The sequence below is a fragment of the Ptiloglossa arizonensis genome, chromosome 8 (genome assembly GCF_051014685.1).
Source record: "Ptiloglossa arizonensis isolate GNS036 chromosome 8, iyPtiAriz1_principal, whole genome shotgun sequence".
NCBI lineage: Eukaryota > Metazoa > Arthropoda > Insecta > Hymenoptera > Colletidae > Ptiloglossa > Ptiloglossa arizonensis.
The window spans coordinates 4085325-4099973 of record NC_135055.1 but is presented as its reverse complement, the minus strand read 5'-3'; the positions used below and the strand labels follow the sequence as shown (position 1 = coordinate 4099973).

Genomic DNA, 14649 nt, shown 5'->3' with positions numbered 1-14649 from the left:
ACAATCACCAAAAAATTGATTTCTCGTCTTGACATTGGGCATCGTTTCAATTAACCAATCGAAGGATAATACATGATCGCAGGTTTAATTTCGACGAAGTTAGAATAATAGACATAAAGAGAATTGGGGAAGAAAGATTACTTTTAGAATTCTTTCTCAAGTAGAGTCGTATATATATATATATACACACACACATAGGGTATCTTAATCGAAGGAGGCCAGTTGAATATTCATGGTACAATTTGAATAAATTTGTTTTTAATATCTTATTCTTTTCAAATTTTTTGAAGATAATTAATATTTTTTTTAACGAGAGAAAATACATTTTTTATAACGAGAGATATACTGTGTAATTGACACAGGGTTATTAAGTGTAACGGAAACTAGAATGAACAGTAAATAAATAATTAAATAGCTGATTCTTACATCGGATGTTTCAATTATAATTAGAACTCAAACACAGTTGAAGGGTCTACCTAGTTGAGAGATTCCAAAAATTGGGGGAGAATTATCGGACATACTTAAACACGTACTTCGAACTTTTAACATATATTTATTTCTGTTTTGACAAATTATACGAATTTTTCAAGCATAAATAATCAATTTTGTCGAAGTAATACACGTAGAACGAACTTACGACCATATACAATACGATAACACTACTGCGTCTATCCTAAACGTGAACACAGTGATGATTCTATGTTCTCGAATGCCGGTAAAAGAAATCGCGTCTCGAAAGCGTGGTAGTAACGTTTATCTTCGAGCTGAAACCAATAACGATTGTTCTCGAGCCGTTGTCGCTGTGTAAACCCAGTGACGATCCGGTGCTCTTGAATCCGAGGTAAACATTGCGTCTTGAAAGCGGGGTGGCGATGTTTATTTCGGCTCAACGAGTCGTCGTCTTTACGTAAACACAGTACTCGTCATTTCGTGCTCTTGAATCCGGGTGAAGTTTCGCTCGGTTGAAACGCAACCGCGCTGGTTAGTCGCGCGAATTATTAAAAACAAAAAGTGTCATCGATGTATCCGGTTCGTGTATCGCGTATCGTTGCCGTATCGAGTTCGTTGCTCCAGTTTGACCATCGATCTTTACACGTGGGTAGCCTCGACGAAGTGCTTGCTCGGCTAGGAACTGTCGATGATCTTTTGTAATCGTTCAAAGCTTCTCGATCTCGCTCGCATCGACACCGCAAGATAAAAACCCTCTGGTGGGGGAAGAAGGAAGAAGAGGGGTAGGGTAGGGTAAGGGAGGGGAGGGGGTTAGGCGTCTACTGTTTCATTCTCGGCCGTCGATCCTTCGATTCCCCTTACGTAACGCGAACTAGTTGACGTTCGACACGCAGGTGTGTCGGTGCTGGTGCAACGAACACAATTGAACGGAATTGCGACAGATGACTCGTCAAGGTGTTCGAAGGTCTCGCTGTCCTCGCGTTCCTCGCAGGAGCGATCGATTCAGTTGTAATCCAGCTTCAATCGTCCTTATCGTTTGTGTCTCGACTACTTGATTTTTTCAGTCTTTTTTTTCAGGAATTGGGGGAACTCCCTCTCCAACCAAGCGATCTGAACGCGGACCATCGTTCGATTTTTTCAGCTTTCGGCGCGTTTTGGATTTTAATAAGGGGTTTAATGCATCGGACCCGCTCGTATCACGTTTCGTTATCCACTTACGGGTGTGCAATACTCGCGGAGTGCCTGCACGAACGAGCGCGATTCGATTTTTCTATTTGCTTCTGCGGATTCTCGTTGCTTCGATTCCATTTTCGGTGGATTTTAGTACAATATTTCGACTAATCGACGATAGAAACAAAAAACAGCTTTTCGTCTGTATTTGTTGTACAGCCTGCCTTCGAAAAAACGGTTTGGAAATTTTATCGTAAGGGAGAAAGGGTGTCATGATTTTTTCACTTTGAAGGGGAATATTTTCACTTCCTTGTTTCTGGGAAAGCTTTAAAGCATTTATGTGTTAGATAAACGGTGAAGAAAATTTTCAATACTTTACGCTCCCTCTGGTTGCGTTATTGGTAACTTCGTCTTGGATTGATATCTTTCGACTTTCTTTGATTTAAATCGATCTTCAAAGGAGACTTAAACGTTTCATTTCGCGTTTAAGTGCATACAATTGCATACAAATCGCAATTAGGTACCAATGACCCGTTTCTCACCTACTGTTGCGTTTTTATAGTATATTTTTGCAAATTTTAATTTACTTCCCGGTAAAATACTTCTCTTTTATCAACTTTCGAAGAAAATATGCATTTATGGAGAAATAAGTCAATAAACCCAGATCTAAATCGACGGACCTCAATCTCTACGAAAACAAAAACGCAGCACTGTCTCGTACAGGGAGGGCCAACTTTGACTGTTTTTAAAAATGTCTAACTTTTGTAGTGTTTAATTATTATTTTTCGTTTGAAAACTATAAAGAATTTTATGATAATTTATAATGGCTACATACTCAGTACGTTATTATTGAATAATTTTATAAAGTAACATGTATTTTACATCAGTCAGCCCAAGTTGGTTCACCAACTCTGGTCATACAGAAATATTCTGTATTTTACAAAGAGTGAAGCTCTTTCTCGTAGTGTCTTTGTTTTCGTTTGTATCTGCCTGCCGATGGTGCGGTCGCGGCGAACCGGAAGTTTCGTTCGATTTGGCTCGGTTCAGGTAGTTGGAAACCGAGTTGCGTCGCAAATCACGAGAAACGTCGTCATTGGTGTCAGTGACGTCGCGGACGAGTTCAGAGCACTCCAGTTGCTCGACGATCGCCGATACGATTCGACGATGGTTGCCCCCTCCCCTTCCTGCGCTTTCTTTTTGCAGTTCAGTGAGGTTCCGTCGTTCGAGCGTGCATCATGTACGGAAGTAGGCGTTACACGGAAAGGACTTCGCTCACGAGGCCCATGGACTCGCCGGATTGCGTGGAGTTCACGAGCCTCCTGAGGACCCGGAAGTCACGGATCAGGCAATTTCAGTGCTGTATCTGCGGTACTTTGATGTGAGTTGCCTTTCATCTAGGAAGGGGGTTGTGCTGCTCCGCGATTTGTCTAAAAAGAATGATTTTTTAAGCGTTATTCTTTCTTTATTTTATATTTCACTTTTTTCTCTCTTATTTTTTCTATTCCACGTGTTATTGTTTTTTTTTAGCGGTTTCAAGTAGTTTCTCTCGGTTTGGGTTTAATAACAGCACTTTGCTTCCGTTCGTCCGTATTATGAATTTCTCGATTCGTTGTATCCTGTTCTTCCTATTTTGTATTATTACAATTGTGGTTCCTTTTTTTCGATTAAAAAGGAATCCTAAATCATTTTCGGTGATAAATTATACTTGTAATTATCGAGTTGGTTGTAAACGAATGTGAAAATATTTGGGAAAATATTCACCGAGTGCGAAGAGCCGAGAGAAGAACTATCTTGATTACTCTTTAGGTGAATTTCTTTTAAAGTAATATTTATTGGTAATTAAATAAATACACTTCAATTTTTTTTTCTAAATTTTATTTAAAAGAAGACTACTTTGAAAGAAGTACTCCTGCGAATTTAATTACTGGCAATAAATTCTTCTTAGATGAAGACTACTGTAAAGTATACACGATTATCGTCGTCGTTCAGAATTTTCGTTCGTTTTGAATATTGCATGGCGTTATTTATCAGGAACATCAGCGTGTCAAAATTACCAGTGAAATAACGTTCGTTGCAAGCTTCGATATTTTCTCCGAGCTTTTAATCCGATTAACACCCGAACGATGACAGCTTACAACGTCTCGAGTGCATTAAGAATTTGCGTCTGGAATTAAGCGTATTTATATAATTACACGGCGTGTACTGCGTTGCACGCGTGATGCAAGAAAGCAGAGTCTTTTGACACAAATAACATTCATAAATAGTATCGATCGAATCATTAATCGAAGAGTGTAAACAGTCCCAATTTTCATCTTTTTGCAATACAATTTGCGTTTTAATGCTCTTCGTCGTTAGTTTGTGCATCCAATACCGAAATAACAGTTTTCAATCTGAAATATTTCATTTTATAATTAAAATTCGAATTTTTATTCAACGAGAAATAGTAGATGAAAGGTCTTTTATCTTTTATTCGTTATTCGAAACTTTTATCGGGATTTTACTCATCTCTGCGTGCAAGTGACATTCTCTTTTTCAAATTAAATATTATTTTGGTCTCTTTTATTACACCGTCTCAATTATAAATAACAGAACAAGTTGGCTTGTGATATCAAATCTTATTCGTTGAAAATATAACGTTTACGTTGTATGGTTCCATAAAATTGATTTTTAATAATCAAGGATAGAATGAAAAAATTGAAAAACTAATTTTGAAATATTTATATATATATATATATATATATATATATATGTATATTTATTTTCATATAAATTACATATTTATATTCACATATATTTATTTTTTAAACAATTTTTGGACATCAAAAGAACATCAATTTTCTCTTTAGAAACTAAACAAATTCTAAAAAAGTACTCAAAATCGATATAAAGTCACAAAAATAGGAACTAATTCTTTCCAAATCCGAAACCATAATAATCCTATCGTATAATCTTTCCAGAAAGTAATACCCATATCTGTATAAAATAAGGAAATTTAAGTAAACAAAATTGTATACCTAAAACGAATTCAAGAACGATTAAGACCACAAAAATAGGAATTAATTCCTTCCAAATCCGAGAATATAGTAATCCTTTAAGAAAATAATAGGCGTGTCAATATAAAATAACAAAATTTAAATAAAAAAAATTGTATATGTAAACCAAGTCGCGAATAGGACACCATTAATGTTTTGAAACAAATGTATAAATTTCGTTTTCCATGAGGTCCGTTTTCACAAAGGTGAATAACGATTCTTCAATGGCAATAGTGCAATTTTCTAAGCGTCGAGCCTTCGGATACTAGATATCGATTCCAAGATTTTTATCTATGAATAACATATTCTTAGACTTGAACACATTCTTTTCGAACAGTGTTCAAGCAATATCTGAACATTTGAAGTGTTCAAGCAATACCTAAACATTTGAATAGTGTTTAAGAAATACCCGAACATTTTAACAGTGTTCAAGCACCGTATCCGAACATTTGTAAATGTTAGAATATAATCTATTCCTTGAACACCAATTCTCCAAATTACTAAGATTGTACAAGAAATCAACTAAGAAATCTACACTTTTCGCTGGTGATTCGTGTGCGCAACCCTCGCGTGCAACGTCCTAGCGTACGGAAGCTAGCGATCCAGATTTATATAAATATACCGAGAAGATTTCCATCGTGTGTGCATGCGTGCGTGCGTGTGTGTGTGTAAAAAAAAAAAAAAAAATCATTGTGTATCCATTCCCCACCGTAAGCGGATACTTACGTAAATTCATCGTTCACCTCGACCACGGTTCGTTCTGGCGATGGTTGTCAGTCTGGTCGCAGGCACGAACGCGCGCTAGGAAGAAGAATGTCTTCCACGGAGACGACCTCGTTGACCGACGACAAACTGGCCAGGGTGTACTACGTACGCGGAGGTCATCCTTTTTATTCCCATCAAAGGAGACAGAGATTACGGCTGCGATGCGTCGCGTACACCGTCGCGACGTGAGTTTCCGTTTCTGTCGTCCGCGCTAGCGAACGTTTTCGGCAACTTCCGGTTAATATCGCGCCGGACGTCGACCCTCTGACGACGAGACATCACTTGTGCGTGATTTTTACTTTTCGTGGGCTCGTGTAATCATCGCCCGTGCAATCGTACCTCAGTTTCGCACTGATGATGCTTTTTATCGGTCTTGTGTCGTGTATTTGATCAGTTTTCGCGATAATATTCGGTCATTTTTCGCGATGATATTCGATCATTTTTCGTAATGATATTCGGTCATTTTTTGCGATAATATTCAGTACGTCTTGCGAGTTGCAATATTTTGTAACAGTACGGTAGTCGAGCGCATTGTTGAGGACAATGTCGGTCTGTCTGAGTCTAATCGGTTGGACGAAGTGAGACAGTTAAACAGTTTATACAGGGTGTCATTGAAAGTTGGTGGTAAACTTTGGAGGCAGTATTCAACAAGACGAGGAAACAAGTCTTGATAAACATTGGTCTGAATATTATTTGTATCAGTTTGGACAAATATTGTTTGTTTCAATTGGGATAAATATTGTTAGTTTCAGATTGGATAGATATTATTTGTTACAAGGTTTTTTGTACCACGAGATTTTAACAATGTACGAAAGTGTCGAGTGTTTATTTGGAATTTATTGAGAAAGTCGTTAGGTCGGACAAAGGAAACATAATACCCACGTAGTTGTACAGATGTTATTTAGCAACACCAACAGTCATTATGAGAGGCCATAATGCTGTAGACTAGAGTGACAGAGAGGCAATAATGGTGTAGATTAGAGTGACAGAGAGGCAGGTAATATTTTACTGTTGAAAACGTCTCGTAAGCCCGAGACTAATGATATTAGGATTTATGTTCGTCAAGACTTTTTTGCTCGTTTTGACGAGCATATGCTCGCGAAGTTCAGCATCAACATTCAGGGACACTTTGTACAGTAAAGAAAATTATACAGAGCGAGTTCATACCAAATGTATTGTAATCGTGAAATCCCATTTTACGAATGCTTCTTTAATTTGTTATGGCTTACATTTTTACAGATATGAAAGTGATCTTTTAGTTTTTAGTTTATTTATTTTTTAAATTATTGGTCATTAAATTTGTTTTTTCATCGACTACATCTCAGCTTAAAAAGAATACAGTATCGTTTAAAAAGAAATCCTAATGATCATAAAATTGAAGTATTTATAATTAATTTAGATCCGTAATAAGTTGCAAATCGTCTAAATCTTTTTGATTTTTTCGATCGAATCGATGGATAACGAGATATTTCAAATAGCAGTTTTTATCGACTCACCTTGTGTATTTTATTATCTTTTCCTTGAAAACAAATTCTCGAATTTTTCCATTTACTTCGCTCCTCGCTGCACATTGTTATCAAAATGTATTGCAAAATGTATTGTAAAATGTTATGTAAATGTATATACGATGTTACGTATAACATTGTATAGATTTGTACAAAATTGTGAGAAGAATTACTACACGTGTGTAATGCTATATTGTAAATGTAGGATATGGTAACGAAGTGTACAATACATGGTTAATTTTCATTCATCGACACCGGCAATATGTAAATTTACAAAGAAGATTTCTCTTTGAAAGTAAAATTGAAAATTCTCCAAATATTTTTCAATCATTTTTCAAATATTTTTCAAATATTTTTCAAATATTTTTCAAAAATTTTTTTATAGCCATTTTCGGTGTAAAAATAGAAAAATCGTGTAGCGAAGGATTAAGTAACTTTTGTGTCTTTTTTTATAGTTTTATATTTGTTTAAAAAAAGCAATGGTCGTTCTGTCATTCTTTGTACATTGTTTTCCTATATATTTATTTCTGTTTTATTCGTAACAGGGACCGATGCAATAACGAGTTCTCTCGTGGTTTCTCTTTTGCGGTTATGGTTGGTCACGGTTCGGACGTGGATACGCGCGCACGAGAAAACTGGAAAAGTTTGCGTACTTTCTTGACACCTACTGATGAGTATTAGGAACAGCAGCATGTCGTTATTATATTTGTAGGGTAAAACGTCGCGTAATTCGTTTACGTGGCGCATGCAGCCGCCTAGAATGCAGCTGATTACACGACGTCGATTTTGATTACACGTGTAACTATACGGTGACAATATGGTTGCTCAATGTTACGACAGCTCGAGTAACAACTGAAATATTTTATGAATTTAAACGTCGATCAGATACTTAACAAATTTTCGATAAATTACTTTTATCGTAATGTTAATTAACATTTGGGTATTAGTATAATAGAATACCCTTCGAATGATTATAACACATTAAAGAATTGCAGTGATAATGTTTTACGTACAATAGTTCGATAGTATCGAACAATGAATTAAAAGATTAAAAGAAAAGGAATCGAATAATTAAAGCCAGTCTGTTTTATAAAAATAAAGATTACAGATTAATACTCTGTAGATAGGAATATTTATCTATCGTAAGAAATAGTATTTATTTTAAACTTAAGCAACATGGAAGTTATGCACCATGTGTTTCATTACATGATGTCTAACAACGATATTGTCAATAAATTAAAGACTCTGTAAACAGTTTACAATAATCGACTTGTTTGATATAAAATGATGGGTGAACAATGTCTATTGCAAGAAAAAAGGGAAAATGTTCACACTTCTTAAGATTGTTTCGAATTAAATTCTCTGGTTTTCTGACCAATCAAGATTGGTCGCTTTAAGGTTACGGTTCAGTAACTTTAGCTACTCAGCTATCCCCACTATACTGTCTAGATACCCCCACCATACCGTCTGACTCCCCTCACTATTTCTTATCTCTTCGTGTAAACCTATAAACGATCTTTATCTTCCAAGCGAGGAGTAAATCCAGTACTGCAAAAAAAAGGAGCGTCAAAATTAATTGACTACTAAATTGATCACAGGAGAATTAGTCCTAATATACCTTACAACTACTCGCTGCACCTTTCATCTTTTCGCTGCGCCTATTGCGTTTGAAAAACAAAAAGTGCAACTTCAAAAGACTCTCATCTGAATGACCTTCAAAAGTCACTCCAGTTTGCTCCAATTATATTACTCTTACGTCGTATACAATCATCAACTGTTTAACTGTATCACTCTCTGTTCCAGAGCAATCTTCACGATGGCCCTCATAGCGGCAGTCAGCTACTCCGTGACTCACGACGTCATAGACTCATCACCAAATCACACGGACTCTTCGACCCAAATGCCTCCTAATCTAACCGCGACTCTCAGGCTAGGTTTTGCTCCAGGATCCGGATCGTATACGTTGTTCAGCAATCCGGGGATCCACGACAATTCCAATTCGATTCTCGTCACCGAGGAGAACTCCCCAACATCGACGCTGACCGAGGATGAATACAAAGAGGGTCTGGAAGCAGGTAATCAGGCGATGAACGAACGCCTGTTTGCGGACATGACTGCTTTAGCGTCTCCATTGCCGTCACCCTCGCCTGCATCGAGGCACCGTTATGCAGTGAGCACGTGCTTGAGCGTCAGGACACTAGCTCTGGCAGCAGTGGGTGAACTCGCGGCTACCAGGAGTATCGAGAACACAAGATCTATCCTGGTCGCGCCATCTGCCTTCGGGAGCTTCTTCGACGGCGGTTGGGCACCTTCAGGTGCGTGCAAACAGTTGGTCACCCAAAACTGCGCCGCCAGCAAGTACAGAAGCTTCGATGGGAGCTGCAACAGGCCCATGCAATGGGGAGGTACGATGACACCATATAGAAGGCTCTTACCGCCTAGTTACGCCGATGGCATCGAAGCACCGCGCAGAGCACTGTCAGGAGCCGAGCTTCCCTCCGCCAGAGAAGTCAGCTTGAAGGTCCACAAACCGTCACCCAGTAGCAATCCCGATTTCACGGTGATGCTGGCCGTTTATGGACAGTTCTTGGATCATGACATTACAGCGACCGCCATCAGCCAGGGTATCAACGGTAGCTCTATCTCGTGTTGTCCACCCTCGGTTGGACACTCCGAGTGCTTTCCAGTTTCCGTGGCTTCTGGTGATCCAGTTTTCGACGTCGCGGGAAGAACTTGCATGGAATTCGTGAGATCCGCTCCCGCACCACAGTGCAAACTCGGTCCCAGGCAGCAATTGAATCAGGTATCATTTAGTGATTTTGTTGATCGATGGAGAATACTCAGGGTACGGCGAGAAAGCGTATTTTCGAGTTAGAGATTAATGTTTGTAGGATTTCGTGGCAATTATTGTCTTTCGAAGCTTCTGCGTGTAAATTAATAGAATAATCCCCGGGTAACTGACCGAGAATCGTCCACGTAACTGTGTTTTGCTATCGGTGCATTTCTCTGTCGAGCGTGAGTCCCAAACGCGCATGCGCGGAATCTCCCTCTACTCTCGCGTCTAGGCACTCGCACTGCGCAACTGCGATTCCCTCACTTCTCACTGCGTCCTCGGCTCGTTCGTAGTGGTTGAACGAGTGCTCTGGCTTGTAAATTTGTTTCCAAACATTACTTGTCCAACCTTCGTATTTCGTTCCCGCTTGGTCGAGCAATAATCCTGCTATACTAGATTGATCCTTGGGAAATTAATACCTTCACGGAAAAATTGATCAGTAGGTATTACGGTATAACCTAAACTGGATTCCTATCGAGCTCCAGTTGCCAGCAAAACGACTCGCGTTTACAACAGACACTGCTGACACCTGGACACCTTGATTACCGACGAAATTGCGTCATTACATTCGTCGTTACGCGCAATGGGACTTTTTCCTATAAATCAGTCGCATTAAGCGAGGCGCCATCGCATTCGGTGAAATTGCAATCGAAATGATTTAAAATTCCGTGCGTGTAACACGCGGTGGTCTCGCAACCGATTAATTAAGCTCATTATCGTCGCGACGCGTTTCGACGATAATGACGTATTCGTTATTGCGCTGATGGAGATCACACGATTGGAACAGGGAGTCAAATAGAAATTTGAGAACGTTGAAAAGTACATCCCGTTAGGGAGGAAGCGATCCTAAACGATGACTTCTCGTTTCATAGGTCACAGCTTTCATAGACGGTTCGGCGATTTACGGATCCGACGTCGCTACGGCTCGCGGGTTGCGAGAGTTCGCTGGTGGCCGCTTGAAGATGCAAAAGACTCCAGACAATCGAACTCTATTACCGGCCAGCATGAACCCCAACGACGGTTGCAACCGGGAGAGCGAGAGGCTAAGGGGTAGGTACTGCTTCGCTGCCGGCGACGCCAGGGCAAACGAGAACTTGCACTTGACGACGATGCATCTCCTCTGGGCGCGGCAGCACAATAGGATCGCTGAGCAACTGGCTAAGATCAATTCAGCCTGGGACGACGAGATGATCTACGAAGAGTCTCGGCGCATAGTGGTTGCCCAGTTGCAGCACATCACTTATCAGGAATTCATACCGATTGTCCTCGGTGAACAGCAGACCACTATGCGCGAGTTGAAACCCCTGACCTCTGGCTATAGACAGTGGACAGAGAATCCTGACAAAGCAAACAACGATCCTACGATAGCCAACAGTTTTGCGGCTGCTGCCTTCCGGTTCGCACACACCTTGCTACCTGGGTTGATGAAGGTGACGGACAATCTGCAGGGCACTTCCTCTTACGTAGAGCTTCATCGAATGTTGTTCAATCCATATAGTCTGTACTCCGAAGGTGGAGTGAAGAGCTCGGTGATCTCAGCTACTGAGAACGTTGTACAAATGACGTCCACTCATGTTACCTCTCAGTTGACCAATCACCTGTTCGAGGATCCCATGGCGAATGCCACAGTGCCCTGTGGATTGGACTTGGTGTCGTTGAACATTCAACGTGGAAGAGATCATGGGCTACCTGGGTACACGAAGTGGAGAGAGTATTGTGGATTGGGAAGACCAGAGGACTTCTCCGATCTGGAGGGACATTTGGACCCACAGACACTTCGGGACATCTCGTCACTGTATGTGTCTGTTCACGATATCGACTTGTACACCGGTGCACTGGCCGAATTGTCGCTGGCTGGCGGTATTGTTGGGCCCACTTTCAGTTGCCTGATTGCGGATCAGTTCGTTCGTTTGCAAAAGGGAGATCGATTTTGGTACGAAATACCTGATCGACCTCATTCGTTCACCGAAGGTGAGAGAATTATGGAGGGTGTTGTACAGTAATGTCTTTGAAACTATAGGTCACTCGAATGAATGTTTCGGTCGAGAGTTATAGTTTCGAGGTGACTTTTACATTCTAAAATGAAGAAAAGTCTTATATATCTTCTGATCATTTACTAAAACTTGATTTTGAACGATTTTAGCTGACTCACGTATAACGTTTGGATTTATCGTCGCACGAGTTTATGCGTCTGGTTAAGAGACTGTAATATAATTTCATTTAGAAAACCAGAAGTAACCTTGAAATCGAGAAAGTGTCTCTTATTCAAAATCCTTTAACAAAATCCTGAAATATTTGTTCGAATAACCAGTAATTTCTCAGATAATTTCATGGAGAGATTAAAATGCAACACTTTACGTAAATCATTTGTTTATTGTATCAACCCATTATAATTTCTTCTGACTCTAGACCAGCTCCAGGAATTGCGCAAAACATCGCTGGCAAGGTTGATCTGCGACACTTCTGACGGTGTGACGCAAACTCAAGCCCAAGTCATGCGCACCGTTGGTCCCAACAATCGCATGATGTCTTGCGAGGACATACCAGTATTGTCCCTGGAACCATGGAGGGATACCAAACTGACCGATCCTCTAGTGGGAGCTTCACATACGCCAGCCAATTGGACCGAGTTTAAGAATAACATCACCAATACGATTCAAGACGTCATTACGTACATCAATAACACAAGATCGTCAGCCGCATTGAACTCGGACTGGCTAGCGTTCGGGAATTATATAAACAATACATTCTTCGATCTCAAGAATCAATTGTCTAACCTGCATTTCCCGAAATTTATTGAAAGTCCTGTGCGAAACAAAAAATTATCAATATATTCGGATAGCTTCGGTTCACAATTAAAGGACCCAGCGAATAATTACCACGTCTGGATCAACTTTAAGCACGACACAATAAAGTTCTTAAACGATTCTATAAAGATGATGAGCGGCGGTCCAATCGCTACTGCGAAGTGGAACGCTTTTAAACAAAACGTTATCAATCAATTCGCTGATCTGAAGAATCAGATCGAATCCATGAAGGCAGAGGTTTCTCCCAAACTGTTGCTAATGGAGTTTGAACAGGAAGTGAGCGTTGAGGATTACCCGATTCAAGCAATTTTCGACTGGAAGAATTTCAAGGACAACATTACATCGTCGTTGGATGACATCATCATGGATATAGGCAGCGTCATGCCACCGCCTGGTGATGCAGTTTGGGCAATGCTTGGCAAAGACATACAGGACCGATATTCTGCTCTCAGAGACGAAATAAATAGTCATAATCGTGTCGTATCGTCAGAATTGGGAACTGACGGATCAGTCTTGACCGATGATTGGCTGTTCTACAAAACTGACGTCATCCAGACAATAAACGACGTCATAAAGGAAATAAAGGATAAAATGCCTTCACCAAGTGATCCAGCGTGGGCGACTTACAGAGACGAAATAATGAAGACACTCTCCGCCTTCAGAAATACCTCCTCGTCGTTGGAGTCTGCCATGTCTTTCACCACTTCTACGAATGATCATCACGGTTCCGTTGAACTCTCCCGTTTGAGCAACGACTGGCTAGAATTCCGTGCTCAAATCAATGACTCCCTGACGCGAATAATCCAGGACATTCAAAACAAAAAGTCGACGACTGTCGATCTCATAGGTTGGACCGTGTTCAAGGACACCATCGCGAGCGATTTCGCGCAATTAAAGGATGACATCGCGAACATAAAGGCTGAATGGGCCACGGAGTCCAGCTATCTGAAGTCTGGCGAGGATTCCTCGATCCTGGAGAACACCTCCAAATCCAATTATACCAGGGTAGCAAAGCCCATTATCCCACTAGGCGAATGGGCCGCTTTCAAGGAACAGATAAACGACACGTTGATGGATTTGCTGATCAGAGCGAATTCTACCAAGGAAGTGAACTTTGACGAGATTCAGAAGATGTTTAACGAGTCCTTTGCCGACCTGAGGAACGAAATTACATCGTTGAAAGATCAGATCGCGATGAGTGATAGTCGACGCAAGACAAAGGATGATTGGATCAGTTTCCAGATGCAACTGAACGCCACGGTAAAAGAATTGGCAGAGAGTCTTCAAATCGGGAACGAAATGATGATCGGGAACGCGATGAAGGTCTTGTTCCAGACTAAAGACAAACTGTCCAGTCTAGAACCACCTGCTGGTGTACCAGTCAAGGAGTGGGCGCAATACTCTGCCAGGATCAACGAAACGATTGCGGACAGTCTAAAGGACGTTAGGGATCTGAAATTGTTACTGATGAGAACGCCCAAGTCCGTGTCCTCTTCTGACAAGCTCAATCCTCCGCTGGATTGGTTGATGGCATCGTTTCTCGCGAGCCTCTTCCATGCGTTAACGTCGTTATCAAACTCCCAAATCGTTGTTAGGTGTTAGACCTAACCCACGAGTTGCGCTAAATGAGAAACATACTTTTTCCTATCCGCAACTGTTGTACATATATATATTGTATTATTTAGAAACTTTTACACACTAAACACGGGGCAAGAGAACGCAAGCGACCGCGAAACGAGTCAATTATAAACGTCGCTGTCATTGTAAAGTAAACAAAAAAAAAAACAAACATTATGGTTCATAGTTACTAATTCGACGTGATGGATTATACCACGCAATCGGTCTAGGTTGCGAGACTGAGCAGCAGAGCGGTACCCCTTTTCACCCAAAACTCGGAACCTTCCGGGCCAACGTTCAGGTCGACCGCCACGACGAAAGAGGGTCGTCCACCATTCCCGCTTCTTTGCGGATAATAATAGCAGGGGCTGTTGTAGAGTCCTGTGTACACGAATTAAAGTGCGCCGCTTTGACGTGCCGACTGGCGAATTTTTTCCCATTTTCTTCCTTCTCTTCTCCCCCCCCCCCCC

At 40.7% G+C, this 14649-nt stretch overlaps 2 protein-coding genes across 3 annotated transcripts in view; one reads left to right on the top strand and one right to left on the bottom strand.

Moving 5' to 3' along the window:
* Positions 1 to 10: 10 nt before the first annotated feature.
* LOC143149793 (uncharacterized) lies at positions 11 to 14592 on the top strand. Of its 2 annotated transcripts, XM_076317431.1 has the most exons (5): positions 11 to 82; positions 2824 to 2998; positions 8726 to 9725; positions 10628 to 11726; positions 12165 to 14592. In XM_076317431.1, the coding sequence occupies exons 2-5, from the start codon at positions 2856 to 2858 to the stop codon at positions 14162 to 14164; spliced, it is 4242 nt and encodes a 1413-aa protein (XP_076173546.1). In that variant the 5' UTR covers positions 11 to 82; positions 2824 to 2855; the 3' UTR covers positions 14165 to 14592. The 2 variants fall into 2 exon arrangements, with proteins under 2 accessions (XP_076173546.1, XP_076173545.1); XM_076317430.1 differs by lacking the exon at positions 11 to 82 and having other exon boundaries at positions 2483 to 2998.
* Kl-2 (dynein heavy chain 2, axonemal kl-2) overlaps positions 12161 to 14649 on the bottom strand; it is a 64546-nt gene continuing 62057 nt past the window's right edge. The window contains exon 62 of the mRNA XM_076317433.1: positions 12161 to 14560. Coding sequence (XP_076173548.1) covers positions 14406 to 14560 — 155 coding nt within the window. The 3' untranslated portion in view covers positions 12161 to 14405. The remainder of the gene's footprint in view (positions 14561 to 14649) is intronic.

Coding starts and splice junctions, on each gene's coding strand:
- LOC143149793 (XM_076317431.1), top strand. CDS start 2,856: ATGTACGGAAGTAGGCGTTACACGGAAAGGACTTCGCTCACGAGGCCC. Junction 2,999..8,725: donor TGTATCTGCGGTACTTTGAT/GTGAGTTGCCTT, acceptor TCTCTGTTCCAG/AGCAATCTTCACGATGGCCC. Junction 11,727..12,164: donor ACCTCATTCGTTCACCGAAG/GTGAGAGAATTA, acceptor TTCTGACTCTAG/ACCAGCTCCAGGAATTGCGC.